Below are 18,186 nucleotides of genomic sequence, written 5' to 3'. Positions count from 1 at the left end.
CTTGGACAAAACTTCAGTTAAAGTCGACAATGTCTCATTAACAGCAGAGGGGGGCCTGTAGCACCCAATAACAGTAAATGGAGTATTTGCAACCCTAATATCTAGAGCAAGAAGTTCAAACTGTCTTGGAATTGACTGAGAAAGTAAAACAGACACAGGAAATTTTTGCGATACATAAATTGCTACACCACCTGCTCGCCCTTTCCTATCTGATCTATAAACATTATACCCATCGACAAAAATGACCTCATCAGGGACAGAAGATTTAAGCCAAGTTTCAGAAATCACAACGATATCTGGATTGGCAGACATAAACCACGTTTTCAATAAATCTAGTTTGGGTAGTAAACTTCTAGCATTGATGTGTAGAAACCCAATTCCATGTCTATTAGCAAATTCAGTAGGTGTTGAGAGATGATGTAAATTTACTGAATTATGCAGAGGGCCCGGGTTTACATTGACATTGCCAGAGACAAATAAAAGCAATAAAATACAATTTTTAAGATTGTGGAGTGGGATATTACAGTACGATTTAAACGTTCTTTCTTTAAATAAAATTTTTACGATTCTGTTTTTTTTAAGACTAAAATTGGATCAGATGAGTAGAAGTATTACAGTAAAATATGATTAACGGACAGCGGTTTCTGACAAGATGAACAGAGAATATTAATAAATAACGTGTAATGGGAAAGCATGTTTCTGTGAGCTGATGAATTCAGGAAAACTCCCCCTTTCCCGGTCCAGATAACAGAACAGCAAATGGATATGCAATGATGAACTGTAATTTTGTCAACGCTTCCACACCCAGAGCGTCTGATCCGCGGACTGACACACACAGACGAGAAGAACAGAGTTTAGTGGGTCAGACGGAGTTTGATTTAAAGCTGTTGAAGGGAATGAGTGTGGACGGCATCAGAGCGCCGGTGACAGCGGCTGTCAGAGCAACTGACATTATTCAGCGCCGGAAGACTCTCATCATATCCAACAAGCTTCCTGAAATCTGGAGGCTACAGAATAAACATCGTCTGATACTAAACGGCTCTGCTCTCAAATGTCAGTCTTGTACTTTATCACACAGTTCATCTGGATCCAATTGACACAATAGGAGTCAGAAAGTCATATAATGAAATTATGATTTCATAGAGAGCAGCTGTTTAATAACACATCACTGTGATTCTGATTCATGTTCTGTCAAGGTTCTCTCTAAGTTATGAACAAACATTCTTCCAGTATCATTATTCGAATGCTCCGTCTTTAATAATGTTCTCATGTTAAAACACAAAATGAATTCATTACCCTTAATTTGATTGAAGAAAGATTTTACACAAAATTTTAATTTTAAATAAATTAGTTTAGTCGGGTCAACACGATTTATTTGTTTTACGTCAAATTAATTTACTCTGTATGTTTAACTTTATTACAATTGTTCATGGAACTTTTTAAATGTTGCCACTAGTTCCGGAATGTTCAGAGAACATTTAAAAGTAACATTATTATATTTGCAAAATTATAAAATGGAATGTTTTCTTAACATTCACACACGAAAATAAACTAATTAATTACTCTTCATTTGACTAAAGAAAGATTTTACACACAATTCAAAATAAATGTTAGTTGGGTCAGCACAATTTATTAAGTTCAGGTCACATTAATTTTCTAGTATGTTTAACTTTATTACAATCGTCAAACTAGATTTTCTTATGTTGGTCCAACTTAATTTTATTTATTTATTTATTTATTTATTAATTTACATCAAAATTAATTTACATCAAAATGTTCTCAGGGTTCTCCGAGAGACAAAAATTATTTAATATCTGACGTTATTTAATAAAGCAACCCGCATATTCTGTGATTTTACCGGCGGATCTTCTGTACAACACAAACAAAATGCTTTAAAATAAACATAAAAATGGCAATACGATATAAAACAAGACATAAGTTATATTTGATAATGATTATGGTCAATTCTTCCACCAAGTAAGAGGTTGTTTAAGGTTATGAACAGACACACAGTGTCAATTGAAACAAACAAACAAAAACAAGATGCGATAAAAATGTAGCAAATCCATCTCCAGATTTCATAACTTCCCCATATGCTGCCATACAGACCCTCAGATATGACAGGTGTCTGCACACCCTATAACAGAGCTGAGAGAACAGGAGAAAAGCCTTTCCTCGGCCGGTAATGTGGATCTGTCCGTCACAGGCGTGACCCCGTCTGTCACTCAGCAACAAGCTCAACCTTTTAGCATTTGCAATCATGTGCTAAGTGAATCTGTTTCCAAGGCAACCTGGGTTCCCGCTAAATTCCCAAGAGGTGTGTGCTGGTGGTGAGCCTATTGTTTATTTCCTTTTTAATTTGATAGATATACAAAAAAAAAGAAGAAGAAAAAAATAATGAAATATGGAGGTTAAGCACAATATTATTTTTTTATTATTTTTTTATATGACTAGCGTACTGTACCTGCAAAAAGAGAATTGATGATGTTTATTCGTTTTTATGATGTTTATTCATTTTTATGTAGAAAAACATATGATTAAGTGAATAGAATCATTGTGCGAATACTAAATAACTCAAAAAATGTAACATTTCTTGTTTTTTTATGGAATATTGCAATGTTTATTCTAAATGATGTACAGGTGCACATCATTATTGTGTAAGAACAACAGTGACATCTCTTCTCTTCTCTGATGTCGAGGGTGGGGCAACCTGTCACTCACATGAGATCCACCAATAGCAAACCACAACCGTCCAATTATCCAATCAATTCCCCACTGCCACAATCAAGCCCCGCCCACATTTGTTCTTGTTTGCTAAGCGTTTCACTGGGATATTGATATACGACACTATAGGGAATCCAAGACGAGTGAAACTCTCTTGTATATGAAGATCCTGGTTCAAGCTTTAATTTGAACGAAACTTTCCAAAATTCGTACCCTAATAATATTCCAATGTCCCTGATCAAAATCCACTCACGATCCACCACTTTGAAACAGTTGCGCATGCGCAGAGAGAGGCGCGGAGCTGCCCGAGTGCTGAACCCCGCGCGCGCCTGTGATTTAAAGAGATGCTCCAGCACTGACACACTCGACACACACACACACACACACACACACAAGCAGGATTTCTCTTGTCATCTCTCATGGTGTTTCCTTCGCGCGCGGAATGATTTTAGGAGCTTTGCGGGTGTGTTCGTGGACGCGGTGCGTCTCGGTGTCGGATAAACCATGAGCATCTGGGCTGGAGTGGTTCTGGGTTCACCTGAGGAAAACTGTGCTTCAGTTCTGGAGAAAACACGACGGGTGTTCGGGAATGACTCGCCCTTCTGTGAAACTCCTCTCAACTTTACTCGCGTGTTTAATAATGCTCAACTTCAGGTATGTACTTTAGTATTACTTCCAGACGCGACTGTTCAAGCAGCATTAGTCATATATTAGGTTACATATCAGTCAACATTAGTCATATATTAGTATATCGTTTATAAGAGCGTTCGGCTCGTTCTCTTGTGCGCGCGCGGATGGATGCTGACGTGCGTTGCCATGGCAATTAAAGAATGCTCGAATGAAAATTAGAACGACAAAGAACACATCAAAGAAGAATCGGAAGTTACAGTTACAACCAGAAATGAAGATTCCATTGTGTTTCTGTGATGTTAAAGGAGACCGGGGCTAGTTGTCACAGGTCTCTTCATAATCTATAGCTCGTCTTTTTGGTTCCAAATATATCCAGTCAAACCGAACATTTACTCCCTCTACATGTCTCACATCATCAGTTTATCCGCTATAGTTTAGAAAATGGTGATGAAATATGAGCAGAACTCAGTTGAAAAACATATCAAAAATCATATCTGGTGTCTGAATAATGTTTGATTGACTGTAAAACCATAGAAGAACCATTTTTTGATAAAGAACCGTTAAGTGAATAGTTCTCCTTTCCACTCATTTTAAATAACCCTTCTCACACTATAAAGAGCATTTGAAAGTCAATAAAAAATATATATTTTAAAAAGCATAAGATGGAAAATTTGAATGTCAAATAAAATATCAAAAAGTCAAACCAATGCTTACTTTCTCTATCAGTGCTTTAGTTTGTTGGTTTCAAACATCTATTTATTATATTTGTGAATTCTGTATCATATTTGTGTTGGTTAATAAGTAAACAAATAAAACAACATTTACACAGCCTACATTAAGTCACTATATAATGAAGTTGAGGTATTGTTTTTGTGTATGTGTGAATAGTGTGTGTGTGTGTGTGAATAGTGTGACAACATGCCCCACAGTGAGGGTCAGTGTGTGTTAAATGCCTGTTTCTTATTTCCTGGACAACAACGGTGGACATTTTTATGTATGTGTGTCTAAACAGAAACTGACATTCAAAAAAACCTTCACTGAAAAATATTCAGTAAAAGTGTGACAACTAGCTTGTCACGGTATGACAACTAGCCCCGGTGTGACAACTAGCCCCACTGTGACAACTAGCCCCACTGTGACAACTAGCCCCCCTGTGACAACTAGCCCCCTGTGACAACTAGCCCCACTGTGACAACTAGCCCCGGTGTGACAACTAGCCCCACTGTATAGCCTCATTTAATCCTGTTATGCAGATGTTTAGTGATGTGTACTGACCCCGTGTCTCAGGATAACGGCCGGTCAGGAGAACGAGAGGCTGTTCCCTCGGGAATCTTCCTCGGCGATGTCTCCCTCAGATTTCCTGGATAAACTGATGGGCCGAACTTCGGGATATGATGCGCGGATTCGACCCAACTTCAAAGGTTCAGTTCTGCTTTACAATCTCCAGTCAAACATTCAGATTTACATGTTTCTACACATACATTTCACATCCGTCAAAGAGACAACAATATTATTAATATATATATATATGTACAGGTGAAACTGAAAAATGAGAATATGGTGCAAAAGTTCATTTATTTCAGTAATTAAACTTAAAAGGTGAAACTAATATATTATATAGACTCATTACATGCAAAGTGAGATATTTCAAGCCTGTATTTGTTATAATTTTGATGATTATGGCTTACAGCTCATGAAAACCTTTTCACAATATTCTAATTTTGAATTTGGGGTTTTCATAAGCCATCATAATCATCTAAATTATAACAAATAAAGGCGTGAAATATCTCACTTTGAGTCTATATAATATATTAGTTTCGCCTTTTAAGTTGAATTACTGAAATAAATTAACTTTTGCACCATAGTCTCATTTTTCACCTGTACATATAGAGTTTATATACATATATATATATAGCTATATATTCACACACACTACTGTTCAAAAGTTTGGGGACGGTATGATTTTTTTATACTTTTGAAATAGTATCTTCTGCTCACCAAGGCTGCATTTATTTCATCAAAAATACAGTAAAACAGTGAAATATTATTATAATGATCCTTCAGAAACCAGTATAATATGTTGAAAACAGTTCATATTTTTCACATTTAAAAAAAGATTTTCATTTTTATTTCAATTTTCAAAAGAACAGCATTTATTTTCAAACAGAATCTTTTGTAACATTATAAATGTCTTTACTGTCACTTTTGATCAATTTAATGCATTCTTGATGAATAAAACAAGTCAATAAAAATACTGACCCCAAACTTTAGATAGAAATATATAATTATGTCATTATTTACTCACCCTCATGATGTCACTCCAAATCCATATGCTGTTATTTATTTCTGTTAAACACACAAAAAATATTTTTTTAAGAATGTTCAATATTGGTAAAAATAGACTTATAAGTGAATGCGTAGTTATATATTATATATATATATATATATATATATATATATATTAAACATATTTTCCCTAACTTAAGTGCAACAAATACAATCATAATGTAAATTACTTTTTTTCAGATTACACAGATTTTTTGTTCAATTACAGCAACAAGAATTTTGGATGAAATGTGCATAATTGATTAAATTAATGTCACAATGCAAAAAAATGGTTTCCTTTCATTATGCTAAATATAATTTATTAGTTTTGGGTGAAATATGACCGGGACAGATTATTAACTTTTATTATTAACTATTAACAGATTCATTTTTTATTTGTTTTGTTTAAAACTGAAAACCCACAAAAAATATCTAGTTTATTATCATAGATTAAAGCATGTACCAACAATAAGCAATAACATTTTAAAGCATTTAGGATATTTTTAAATTACTCTACAAATTTGATCAAACCATCAAAATATGAGGAAAACATTGATATTTTTAAATATTTTAAATATGAGGGAAGAACAAACACTAAACTTGGTGAAGGTATTTATCTAACAAAATTATTAGTCAAACTACAGATAAATGTTTTATTTTACGATGCAAAAAAACAAAAAGCAGAGGAAAAAGCAAACATTGACTACAACATAATCAGTTATTAATATTTGGCTGATTCTTTAATTTTTGCATGTGTTCATAATCTCTTTGCGTGACAAAAATTATGTTGCACACTTCGTCATTGCGTTATTATCACTAATAAAACAAGCACAACTACGCAATATGACTACAAAATCTATAATAATATTTGAATAAAGGGTGAAGATGTGAATTTCACTGGGACACTGTATTAATAAATGATGAGTTAAGATTAATAAACACTGTAGAAGTGTTGTTCATTAATGAAACCTTATTGTAAAGTGTTATCATAAAACAACATAAATCATAATTGAAGTATCCGTATATTCCACGTTCATCTGCACATGCAATATTGAGAAGTTACTGGAAGCTGGTGGGACTTTGGTTAAAGTATTAAATGTTTTCCTGTTGCCTGTCAAACCAGAGGACCGGCTGAAGAACACAGCGAGTTCTTCTGGTGTATTATTTAAAGAGGCCGTATACAAATCTTGATGCTGTTTTTGAGCTCTAGAAGGGCATAGAAATAGAACATTTTCCTGCTTAAAGCGGTCCTATAATGCCCCTTTCACAAGATGTAAGATAAGTCTGATGTCCCCAGAGTGTGTGTGTGAAGTTTCAGCTCAAAATATCCCACAGATACTTTTATATCGCATGTTACAATCAAAACACACCGTTTTGTGTCTGTCCCTTTAAATGCAAATGAGCTGCTGCTCCCGGCACAGGGGGCGGAGCTTCAAAAGCTTGTGTCCTTTTACCTCACACACACACACACACACACACTAAAAATATCAAAAACTTTTAGCCTTTTATGTTCAAACCGGAGTCAGACAAAGATGGAGACTCAAGAAGAAGTGACGACATGTAAAGTGTAGTTTCTGAAGAGTGTGTGTGTGTGAACGAGCTCTAGTGCGCAAGAACGAGTCTATGATCGAATCTGGAAATAAAGAAAAATAACTGAGAAATATTCCTCAGATGACATGTCTAATTTATAGCAAAACATCTTGCGTTAATTCGATCTCAAACAGATTCATTAACAGTATTATTACTCTACGTGTGTGACGTCATTAAACAACACGGTTGAACGACCAATTTGCGAGAATACGGTTTCGGGAAACAGTCGCGACTGAAGCGAGTGGATTTCTTCAACGATGAATCGTACTATAGAAGTGAAGCACGAGTTACGGCGTTATACGGTAAACACAGTCCAGGTTACTTCCTGTCTCTATGAAGCCCCTCCTCCTGAAAAGCACACTGTGCTCTGATTGGTCGGCTGGAGCAGGGTGTTGTGATTGGTCGAGCGCTTCGAGTGTGTTTGGGAAATGCCCCGCCCCTTTCCATAACCGCCAGTTTAACACACTACTAACTAACTCAACCAGGCCCCGCCCCTTTATTCTGCGCATTAATTATTATAATGAGGAATATTGTGACGTGGAAGAAACTCGAGACTACAGGGGAGGCGTTTGAGGAGTTCAGAAACACTGACACTGATATAGAGAAGAACTGGAGCTGTTAATGATCACACAGAAAAGATGAACATGAGGGAAAGCATAACTCTTCCTTATACGTTACACACCTGGCTTTATTTGTTGCTATTAAAGTTGAGTCTGAGTGTGTGTGTGGCAGACGAGCGGCAGCTTCTGTTCGGGTTTGGCACGGGTGATGTTTGAGCCCAGGAGTGATTAAAATGCAATCTTGTTAGAACACATTCGTGAGGTTCGCAACGCCTCCGAGGCGCATCCAAGGGTTATTTTTAGTAACCAGCACCTCGAGTTCTTTAATAACTCCTTTCATGATAGTCGAGCACGACCGGATCCGCTGCGAGATCACCCGAGACACATCCACTGAGGAGAGTTTGGCGGACACACGATTGCCACAATTTCCAAAAACAGCAACACTTTGAATTAAATGTGAAAGTATGTGTAAAATAAATATGTTTTACAGTAGTCACTGAACATTATCATGATCATTTTTAAATAGTGTTTTATTTCTTGTATTAAAGGATTAGTTCACTTTTAAAAAACTTTTGCTGATAGTTTCCTCACCCCGATGTCATCAAGATGTCCATGTCCTTCTTTCTTCAGTGGAAAAGAAATGAAGGTTTTTGATGAACACATTTCTCCATATAATGGACGTCAATGATGACAGTGTCAGCGCCGCTTCAACGGGCTTTAAACGACACCAGACGATGAATACGGGTCTTATCTAGCGAAACCATCGTCATTTCAAACATAAATAATAAAGTTTAAGTTTTATAAGCACAAGCGCTCGCCTTGCTCTGTTCTGTGATGCGCGTTCGTGACGTCACGTAATACGCAGTTACGCTGTAAAGGTCTCGCTTCTGTGAAAAGAAAAACATTTCTATCCTGACGAAAATTTTCTTTTAGGCTTTTTAATATTCCAACACCAGGATACACACACGAGATGGGCATTTTAACCGATAAACTGACACAAAGACATTTGAATATGTGTGTATGGTCCTCCTTCCGCACATCTGTAAACACTGACTCGTCAAGCGTGACCTTTACAGCGTAACTGTGTATTACGTGACGTCACGAACGCGCATCACAGAACAGAGCAAGGCGAGCGCTTGTGCTTATAAAACTTAAACTTTTTTATTTATGTTTGAAATGACGATGGTTTCGCTAGATAAGACCCGTATTCATCGTCTGGTGTCGTTTAAAGCCCGTTGAAGCGGCGCTGACACTGTCATCTGGACCTTGACCCGTTTGGGGCCCATTGACGTCCATTATATGGAGAAATGTGTTCATCAAAAACCTTCATTTCTTTTCCACTGAAGAAAGAAAGACATGGACATCTTGATGACATCGGGGCGAGGAAACTATCAGCAAAAGATTTTTTTAAAGTGAACTAATCCTTTAAGCTTGATTGATTGTTCTCTTGAGATTATGTTTCTTCTGATTGAGAGAATTTTTTTTTACAAACGGTTTAAAAAAAAATTCAGAGCAATATTTCCATTGATTAGCTTTTTATCCGAAGACTTACAAATGAGAGATCAAACAAAGTTATTGATTAAAGAGGCAGAAACATGAGAGGTGCTTTAATACAGCCTCAAAAACACTGTTCAGAAGATGACAGAAACAGTGAAGCACAGAATAGAGTTAAATATATAATAAAATTGCCAAAATTACACTAAAACAAAACACTTTATTAATTTATTCAGCGGTGATGCTTTAAATGGATCAAAAGTGACAGTATAATGTTACAAAAGATTAGAAATAAATGATGTTCTTTTGAACTTTCTATTCATCAAAGAATCCTGATTATATTTTGAATATATTATAAAATAAAAAAACATATTTTTCAACACTGATAATAATCATAAATGTGTCTTACGCATCAGATCATCATATTACACTGATTTCTGGAGGATCATGTGACACTGAAGACTGGAGTAATGATGATAAACTCAGCTTTGATAATATTACATAATTATATTTCACAATTTTTACTGTATTTTGTATCACATTTTGATCTTGAGAATATACATTTTGAATTTATTGATTTATTATGTATAAATACACACATATTCATGTATATATTTAAGGAATAATTGCATTTATATACTGTATATACATTTATATAATTTATATTATATATAAATATTTTATATATAAATATAACCAATTTTTCTTAAATATATTACATGATTGTGTGTTTTTATATATATAAATAATTATACACAGTACACACACATATATTATGTAAACACAAACTTTTATTTTGGATGCGATTAATCGCGATTAATCTTTTGACAGCCCTAAATATTACATAATAATATTTCACAATTTTTACTGTATTTTTGATCACATTTTGATCTTGAAAATATACATTTTGAATGGCTGTATATGTCAGCTATAGGCTTGAATGGTGAATTTGTGCCTAACATGTTGCCGTTGTGTGTGCTTCTGCAGGTCCACCTGTGAACGTCACATGCAACATCTTCATCAACAGCTTCGGCTCCGTGACAGAGACCACGATGGTAAGAGATCTTACGCTTCACTCTGCTAAAAACACAAAGTTATTGCCTCTTGGACTCAACACCACATTAGCTCAGTTTACCGTATTTTCCGGACTATAAGTCGCACTTTTTTTCATAGTTTGGCTGGTCCTGCGACTTATAGTCAGGTGCGACTTATATATCAAAATTAATTCATACTGACTGAGATGAACCAAGAGAAAACATTACCGTCTACTAGGGCTGGGACGTATGGATTTTTTCTTACCGTGGTTGAAAAGCAAGAAATTCCCCCATATAGAAATAAACAGTGTTTGGAATAACGGCGTTTAAAATAACGGCGTTAGGTAACGACGTTATTTTTTCAGTAACGGGGTAATCTAACTAATTACTTTTCCCGTCGTTACAACGCCGTTAACGTTACTGGACGTTAAATGCGGTGCGTTATAAGCATTGATTGAATAAACTGAGTAATCCGATTCCGAACGCACCCCTGGCTCGCAGCCAGTGAGGAGGTGGGTTAATAACGAGGTAAGCGATTATGATTGGCTAAGGCAGAGTCATGTTTCATGGTAGCCAATCAGAGCCAGTGTTTTTACACACATGCCAGCACACGCGCCAGGAGCCACACACACACACACACACACACACACACACACACACAACTGCTAAACAGATTTGACGGAGCAGCAGAGATGGCGAGTCAGGAGCAATCCGATGAAAAGTTGGTGGAGATATAAGCACTACTTCAAATTCATTGTGGTCAAAGGCAAGAACGTGCATGTAATGTGTACATTATGTCCAGGAGCGAAGACTCAAATTGACACGCGCATCTACAAACCTAGTGGCAAAAAACACCGATATGCACTTTATATGGTGTAAGCGTTTACTTTTCTTACAAAGATAATACTTGAAGTGCAGGATAAACCTCTTGCTGTCTGTCGACGTGCAATAAATATCGAAAGTTATGTACAAACACCCGTCTGTTCTACTCATTTCAACTGACTTGTGAAAACTGCTCACAAAAATCCAAATTCTTTGGATTATAGCAACTTTTTTTTAAAAACAGTAACGCAGATAGTTACTTTCCCTGGTAACGAGTTACTTTTATTATAGAGTAATTCAGTTACTAACTCAGTTACTTTTTGGAACAAGTAGTGAGTAACTATAACTAATTACTTTTTTAAAGTAACGTTCCCAACACTGGAAATAAACCGCTTTAAATAATTGGCTACATCGCTCAACGCTGCAAACATGTTACAAATAGAAACTCTGGCCTGTAAATCGTTTCTATTTTGTTTTAGTCCTTCTTGTTGCGTTTCTGCAACAGATGAATAACAATTTATTCATTTTTATATGTTTTATTCATATATATTTATATTTAATCGTTTCATTCTCCCGCAGCCGCACACACATAGTGAGTGCATTAGGCTACCGTCCGCGCTCGGCCATTAAATCTAGTCCCGCGCCGCACTTCTCTAGATCTCTAGTAGAGTAGTATAGAGTAGCCTATAGCGGGGGAAATATCGGCTCGGGAGAATCTGAGCTCTAAACAGGACAGAGTAACACGGCGGATATCGCTCATGTACTTTTTGTTGACGACGTATCTAAGGCGGCAGGCATGTGTTAGTTCCAAAGTGCTGCGGGAAACCCTGTGTTACGCTAACACACCGGACACTATTCAGCTGTTGTTCTGTGTGCTGTTGTGGAGCTGAATAACTTGCCTTCCCAGATTAAATGTCTTTTCTTGGTCTTGGATTTTGTGAAATAAATTTCTAAATAAATGCGACTTATAGTCCGGTGCGACTTATATATGTTTTTTTCCTCTTCATGACGCCTTTTTTGACTGATGCGACTTATACTCCGGAAAATACGGTACATCCAAAGCTGGAATATGGCATAAAACACTTAAAATAAAGCAGCGTTTCCATCCATTCCAAATTGGTGCAAAATATCAGTAATAAACTGTAAGTTTGAGACGCTTGGGAGTTAAACCACATCATTATAATAACACTGACTCTCACCAACACTAGAGACGCTGCGACGTCATTGGTCCGCTGGTTACTCCAGCTATCCAATCACAGCTGACGCTGAGTTTATCGTCACTTGGGGTTATTGTTGCGCATTGTGGGATTTATCTGATAAATACTTTTCCAACAATTGTTTCCAGTTTTTTGTTTTAATTTATGCACATTTCCACACTGTAAGTGTTAATTTCAACTTAAAATTGCCTTATAATTATTAAGAAGCCTAAATAAACGTAATGCTCAATCTAAAAAATTAAGTAATGTGGAATTGTCAAGTTCGCATAACTTAATTTTGTTCAATTAAGCATCGGTTATTTACTTAATAATTTTATGGCAATTTTACTACAAGTATAAGTGAACTGAACACTTTTTACAGTTTTTTTTTTCTTTTTTATACAATATCCCAAAATTTGCATGAAAATAGTTGGATGGAAACATGGCTAATGTGTGTTCAGTTTGTATGATAATTATGAAATGCTCAATACACTCAAACACTCAATATCTGAAGCACTTTTACTACTAAGGCAAAGGCACATGAGGTTATTGAGGGATTTATTCAGTAAATATGTTTCCACCGTAGTTTATGCTCGTCTTCTTATCGCATAAAAAACATTTATCAGTCATTTTTTTGAACATATTTACTGAATAAATCCCTCAATAACCTCACGTGACTTTGCCTTAGTAGTAAAAGTGCTTCAGATATTGAGTGTTTGAGTGTATTGAGCATTTATCAGTCATTTTTATGCACATTTTATGCTTTTCCATCCACTTTTTTTATGCAATATCCCAAAACGCATATAAAAATAGGAGGATGGAAACATGGCCCAAGACTCAATTTACTACTAACATGTTTTTTTTGTGTGCAATTGTCTTCACAAATGTCTTCGTTTAATCAGAATGTATCTCAATAAACTGGATAAAACCCAATTAAGTCCCACTCGCATTTGGAGATGAGCAAGATTACGGAAACGGCTAATCGAGACTCTTCTTCTCCCACTAACTTCCCTTCACGTTCCCCGTTCAATCTGTTTTGTTTTAATGAATCAAATGGCCAACGATCGTCTCGATCCGCTAGCAGGCCTGCGATTCAGATTGATTACATGTGTGGAGATATTCAGACGCTTCAGGGGTAAACAATTCCCAAATCTGGAGTCAAGTCTCATTCTTCTTTTCCAAGGAATATTCCGGCAGCCCAAAATCCCGACGCATCTCAAGAGGATAATGAGCACAAACCAGAGAGAAGCTGCTTTGATCAAATGCTAATTTTGTTTACATGTTTTAGAGCAACCAATCATTACTGAACAGAGAAAGTCAAAGTAATTCGGACAAAAGCGACATCTTTGAAAAGTGTTGTATCGTTTACGCTGTAAAAAATGATTTTGCACAGATATCAGTATTTCTACTTAAAAATTTCATATTTAATTCAATGTGTTATGTGTCCTCCTTTATAGTACTAGCAATTTCTGAGCAAAAATGGTTTAGTGTATAGTAATGATAAACAGATGTAAGAACTACTCATTTATACCAGTAAATTAAAACACACACACACACACACACACACGTGCACACACACAAACACACTCACACACACACACACATACACACACACACACACACACTAACACACACACACACGCGTTTATTGTTTTGATGAGTACACTATTTATATAGGTTATTATATACGCAGCTAATTAACTTGGGTGAATCTTTTTATAATGTCACAATTTAGCTTGGAACAAAAGGTTTTTCTAATTCATTAATTCAACACAGTTTTCAAAGAGCTTCATCTCATGAAAACCTTGAAGGGATTTCTATAGCTAAACTTTGAACAAAAACACAGAAATGTTACTGAATGGCTTTGCGGTGCACGTTTAAACCATGACGTTCGTACAGAGAAAAGGAAAATTTTCAGCAGTGCATGTTTTGTTATTGATGGCGGGCTTTTATGAAATGCCGTGCATGAAAGCACAAATGCTCATTCACAAATGCTGCTGATCTTCTGTCTGCATGCCAGCCAAAAAGCATCTCTTGGGTGTTTTCTGAATCACAAAGTCAACATGAAAATATAGCTGCAAGCAGCCATTAATGGGCCAAGCACAAGGAAGGCACCATAAGTCATGCTAGCATCAGACCAGCGGGAATAATGAGAAATTAAAGACATGTTAAGATTATTTCAGGCAAAATGGCTGAAAAATCACAAATACAGTGACCAGTCATATGATTTAATGGTTTATCACTTCCGACCAATAGGTGGCGCTGTGACCAAATTGATGTAGTGTGACCAGAGTGAGGTGACAATGACACATGCAAAGTTTGGTGTCAATATACCAAATCATTGCAGAGATAAAGCCTCAGTGTCGGCTTGGCATCATGCCATCAGCTTTGTTGATGCGTAACGAAAAGTATATACACACGAAATCTATAACTTTTTGCCGACATGGTCTGAAGATGATCTGACTCGAATTTGATTAAGATCGGACCAACGGTCTAGGAGGAGCTCGAAAACGTAAGTTTTTTAAAGAAAATAGAAAATCAAAATGGCGGACAGGAAGTTCAGCTGAGTATGGCAAAATTAGTATCAATGTTCTCGGCAAGACCAGTTTCATTACAATAGGCCAATTTAATTAAAAGTAATTTTTATTATTATTTTTGGAAATTTCTTTATATCGTTTGACCAAAAGGTGGCGCTGCCCCGAAATGTTTTGAGTAGTGTCAGGGCATGGTGCCGATGACACACACCGAGATTTGTAATGATACGCCAGAAAAAATCTTACATTCATAAAATGTACGTTAAAAAAATGGCCGATACCCAAAATCGTCGATATGGGAAAGTTGGGTATTGTTCGACTCGGCATGTTATAAGCAAAAAGAGCCATTTTACATATCTCCTGACCACTAAGTGGCACTGTGCCGAAACTGTGCAGGAAGCCTCAAGTCATGGTTGTCAAAACACACACCAAATTTGGTCAGAATACGTTAAAGCGTTGCAGAGATACAACCTAGCGTCCATTCTGGCGTGATCTTCGTCTAATTTGTGTGAGCGTTATTCAAGAACGGTTTGACGAATCAACTTGAATTCCATAACTTTTTGCCAGCATGGTTCGAAGATGATCTGACTCGAATTTAATGAAAATCAGACTGACGGTGGAGGAGTAGTTTTAAAAATTTGTTTTTTAAAGAAAATCAAAATGGCGAAGACCGAAATTTTTTGTTTCTAGCCCTTATGGTTCAAAAGTTTTTAGTATAAACGTGAGTGCAAATTTGGACAGTTGGTGGCGCTAGAGAGATTGAGTTACAGACTCCAAATTTGGTATGGTGACAGTTCAGACTGTCCTCTATCTGTGTGCCAAATGTCATAACTTTCCTGCCAGCGGTTCTATGGACTTCATGAGCGGAAGAAGACTAATAATGGGAACACTAACGATTACAATAGAACAGCTGCCCGTCCCCTAATTAAAAATGACACACGCGATGGGCGCGAATTGAGCGTCTGGCGCGTTACGCGCAAATGATTTTATAGTGCTTTTTGTGCATTCACGCGTTTGACGCGAATTCGCATCTGCCGCCCGAGTTGAAAGATTTGAACTTCTGCGGCAATTCGCGCCGTGTTAACCAATCGGAGCCTGCTTGCTGCTGTCACGTGGTGAAGTGACGTGATAAACGGGGGAATGCCCGATGTCATTTTAAATTTTAAATAACTTATGTTTGGCCTTAATAAATTATTTTGTAATGACTAAATGCCCGCGTGAAAGAAGGAATGACATTGTTCAGATGTTAACTATGAATGTGACACTGAATACTTGCAGACATAGGCTACATTTCTGAATGAGATGAAGAAAAACTCACATAACGTTAATTAAAGAAGTCGTTTGACCTACGTTATAACGAGTCATTAATGTATTTTAACTTAACTTATGTTTCATATAATAGAGCCGAAGCTATAGATTGTGAATTTAAACATTTCTGGTTTACCAGCGGCAGACGTCAGGAGGACTAGCCGAGGTGAGGCGGCTCCAGCGGGTCACATGAGCGCTGATCGCCCGGTGATCGCCTGGATCTCACGACTCCGAAACGTCAGATCACAATTTTTAAATAGGTGCTATCTTTATAAACAAACCACAGATTTGAGCTTTAAACAACTACATTAACAACTGAACAACTCTTAAAACTACATTTTGTGACACAATAACAGTAGTATTTTTAAATTTCCCGCAGCACTTGCCTCTCCCAGAAGAAGCGGATTTCGCCTCAAACGCGCGTCAATTTCGCTCCAAACGCTTGCTTTTTACGCGCGTGTATTTCGCTTTGGACGCGCGAATGCGTTCAAAATGTTCAAGCGTCAAACTAGACGCGGCAGGCGCGAATTGGATCATTGGAGCTGACCTCCCCTCCATGAAGTTGACGGACGTAGCAACAGTAACTAAGGGGGGCGGGGCTTAGCCAAAGGTGAACTATGCAGGTTTTTCAAGTCATTGGAATGGTTATATTACTTTTTCCGGGTTGAATGGTGGTCGTCTCGCCACTATCGCCTGTGAGCGGGAAAACACACTTGCAACTTTGGGTCGCGGCGTCAGGAAGTATCGTGTGATATCAGGTCTCGCGATGTAACGAATTGCTTTACGGCAAAAAAAATCAGCTAAAATTCTGTCATTATTGCTCCCTCACGCCGCTCGAACCCGAATGAAGACGACGTTGTAGAGAATGTCCGGATCTAGAGGATCTGAGAGTCGCCAACGAGTTTTTCGACAGTGTTGTCAAATATCTCTTCCGGAGCTGTAGGGGGCGCTCTATAGAGAAACCTGCGAGAATACAGCGAAGAAACTCCCGGAACGGCACAGCCCTGCTTTAAAGAAGATAAACTTCAGCTTAACATGATCAGCTCAAAGTGTCGGATTCATTTTTGGTCCTACATTATAGTAAATGTCACTGGTAGTCTCTGTATGAAGAATATTTGTGTATAATATCTCACAGTTTACTTTATTTGTGTGTGTGTGTGTGTGTGTGTGTGTGTGTGTGTGTGTGTCAGGACTACAGGGTGAACATCTTCCTCCGGCAGAAGTGGAACGACCCCCGGCTGGCGTACAGTGAGTATCCGGACTCGTCTCTGGATCTGGACCCGTCCATGCTGGACTCCATCTGGAAGCCAGACCTGTTCTTCGCCAACGAGAAAGGAGCCAATTTCCACGACGTCACGACGGACAACAAGCTCCTGCGGATCTTCAAGGACGGCACCGTCCTGTACAGCATCAGGTGTGACGATCCCAACACCTGTAAATGATCAAAACTGAGTTAGCACACTCTCTCCAGTCCTCCTGTGTGTGACTGATAGTGTCTCTGTTTATCAGGTGAAGATCTTTAACTGTGCAGACGTCCTCCTCCAGCTCGAGCTTCACGAGTCTTATATTGGCCATTGCATATTTACAACAGTAATATCTAAACCTAAACTAATCTTGACAAACTATATATCATTTGAAAGCTTACAATCTCTAGTTTACATATTTGGTGACTGATTTTCAAAATAAATTACAGAGGAGCCATAATTTATCAATTTGCAACAAGAATATGTTCATCCTCCTCAGGCGTGTTCAGACCTTTATTTTGAAATCGTGATGAACATGAAAAATCATGAAAGAATGGTAGAAACCTCAGTTTGTTTTCATGCCAAGAGTTCAAAAGATAGCATCCGTTCAATTCTTTTAGAAAACAAAGTCTGAAAATGTTTTAAATATAAAGAAAACAATAATAGATTCAGCATTAGTGATGTGGCAGCGAGCTATAATGCACATACGTGATCTTCTGTGTTTC

General features: G+C 37.2%; 1 protein-coding gene across 1 annotated transcript in view; it reads left to right on the top strand.

The window, feature by feature from the left end:
- Positions 1 to 3,228: 3,228 nt before the first annotated feature.
- Positions 3,229 to 18,186, top strand: part of glra2 (glycine receptor, alpha 2) — a gene marked incomplete at its 5' end in the record, with an annotated part of 32,954 nt that continues 17,996 nt past the window's right edge. Inside the window, 5 exons of the mRNA XM_079617470.1 lie at positions 3,229 to 3,378; positions 3,660 to 3,682; positions 4,642 to 4,775; positions 10,311 to 10,378; positions 17,408 to 17,631. Coding sequence (XP_079473596.1) covers positions 3,229 to 3,378; positions 3,660 to 3,682; positions 4,642 to 4,775; positions 10,311 to 10,378; positions 17,408 to 17,631 — 599 coding nt within the window. The remainder of the gene's footprint in view (positions 3,379 to 3,659; positions 3,683 to 4,641; positions 4,776 to 10,310; positions 10,379 to 17,407; positions 17,632 to 18,186) is intronic.

This window comes from Phoxinus phoxinus (assembly GCF_949152265.1).
Source record: "Phoxinus phoxinus genome assembly, chromosome: 7".
Classification (NCBI taxonomy): Eukaryota; Metazoa; Chordata; class Actinopteri; order Cypriniformes; family Leuciscidae; genus Phoxinus; species Phoxinus phoxinus.
Note: the sequence above shows the minus strand (reverse complement) of the source record. Positions and strands in the feature narration are given on the sequence as shown.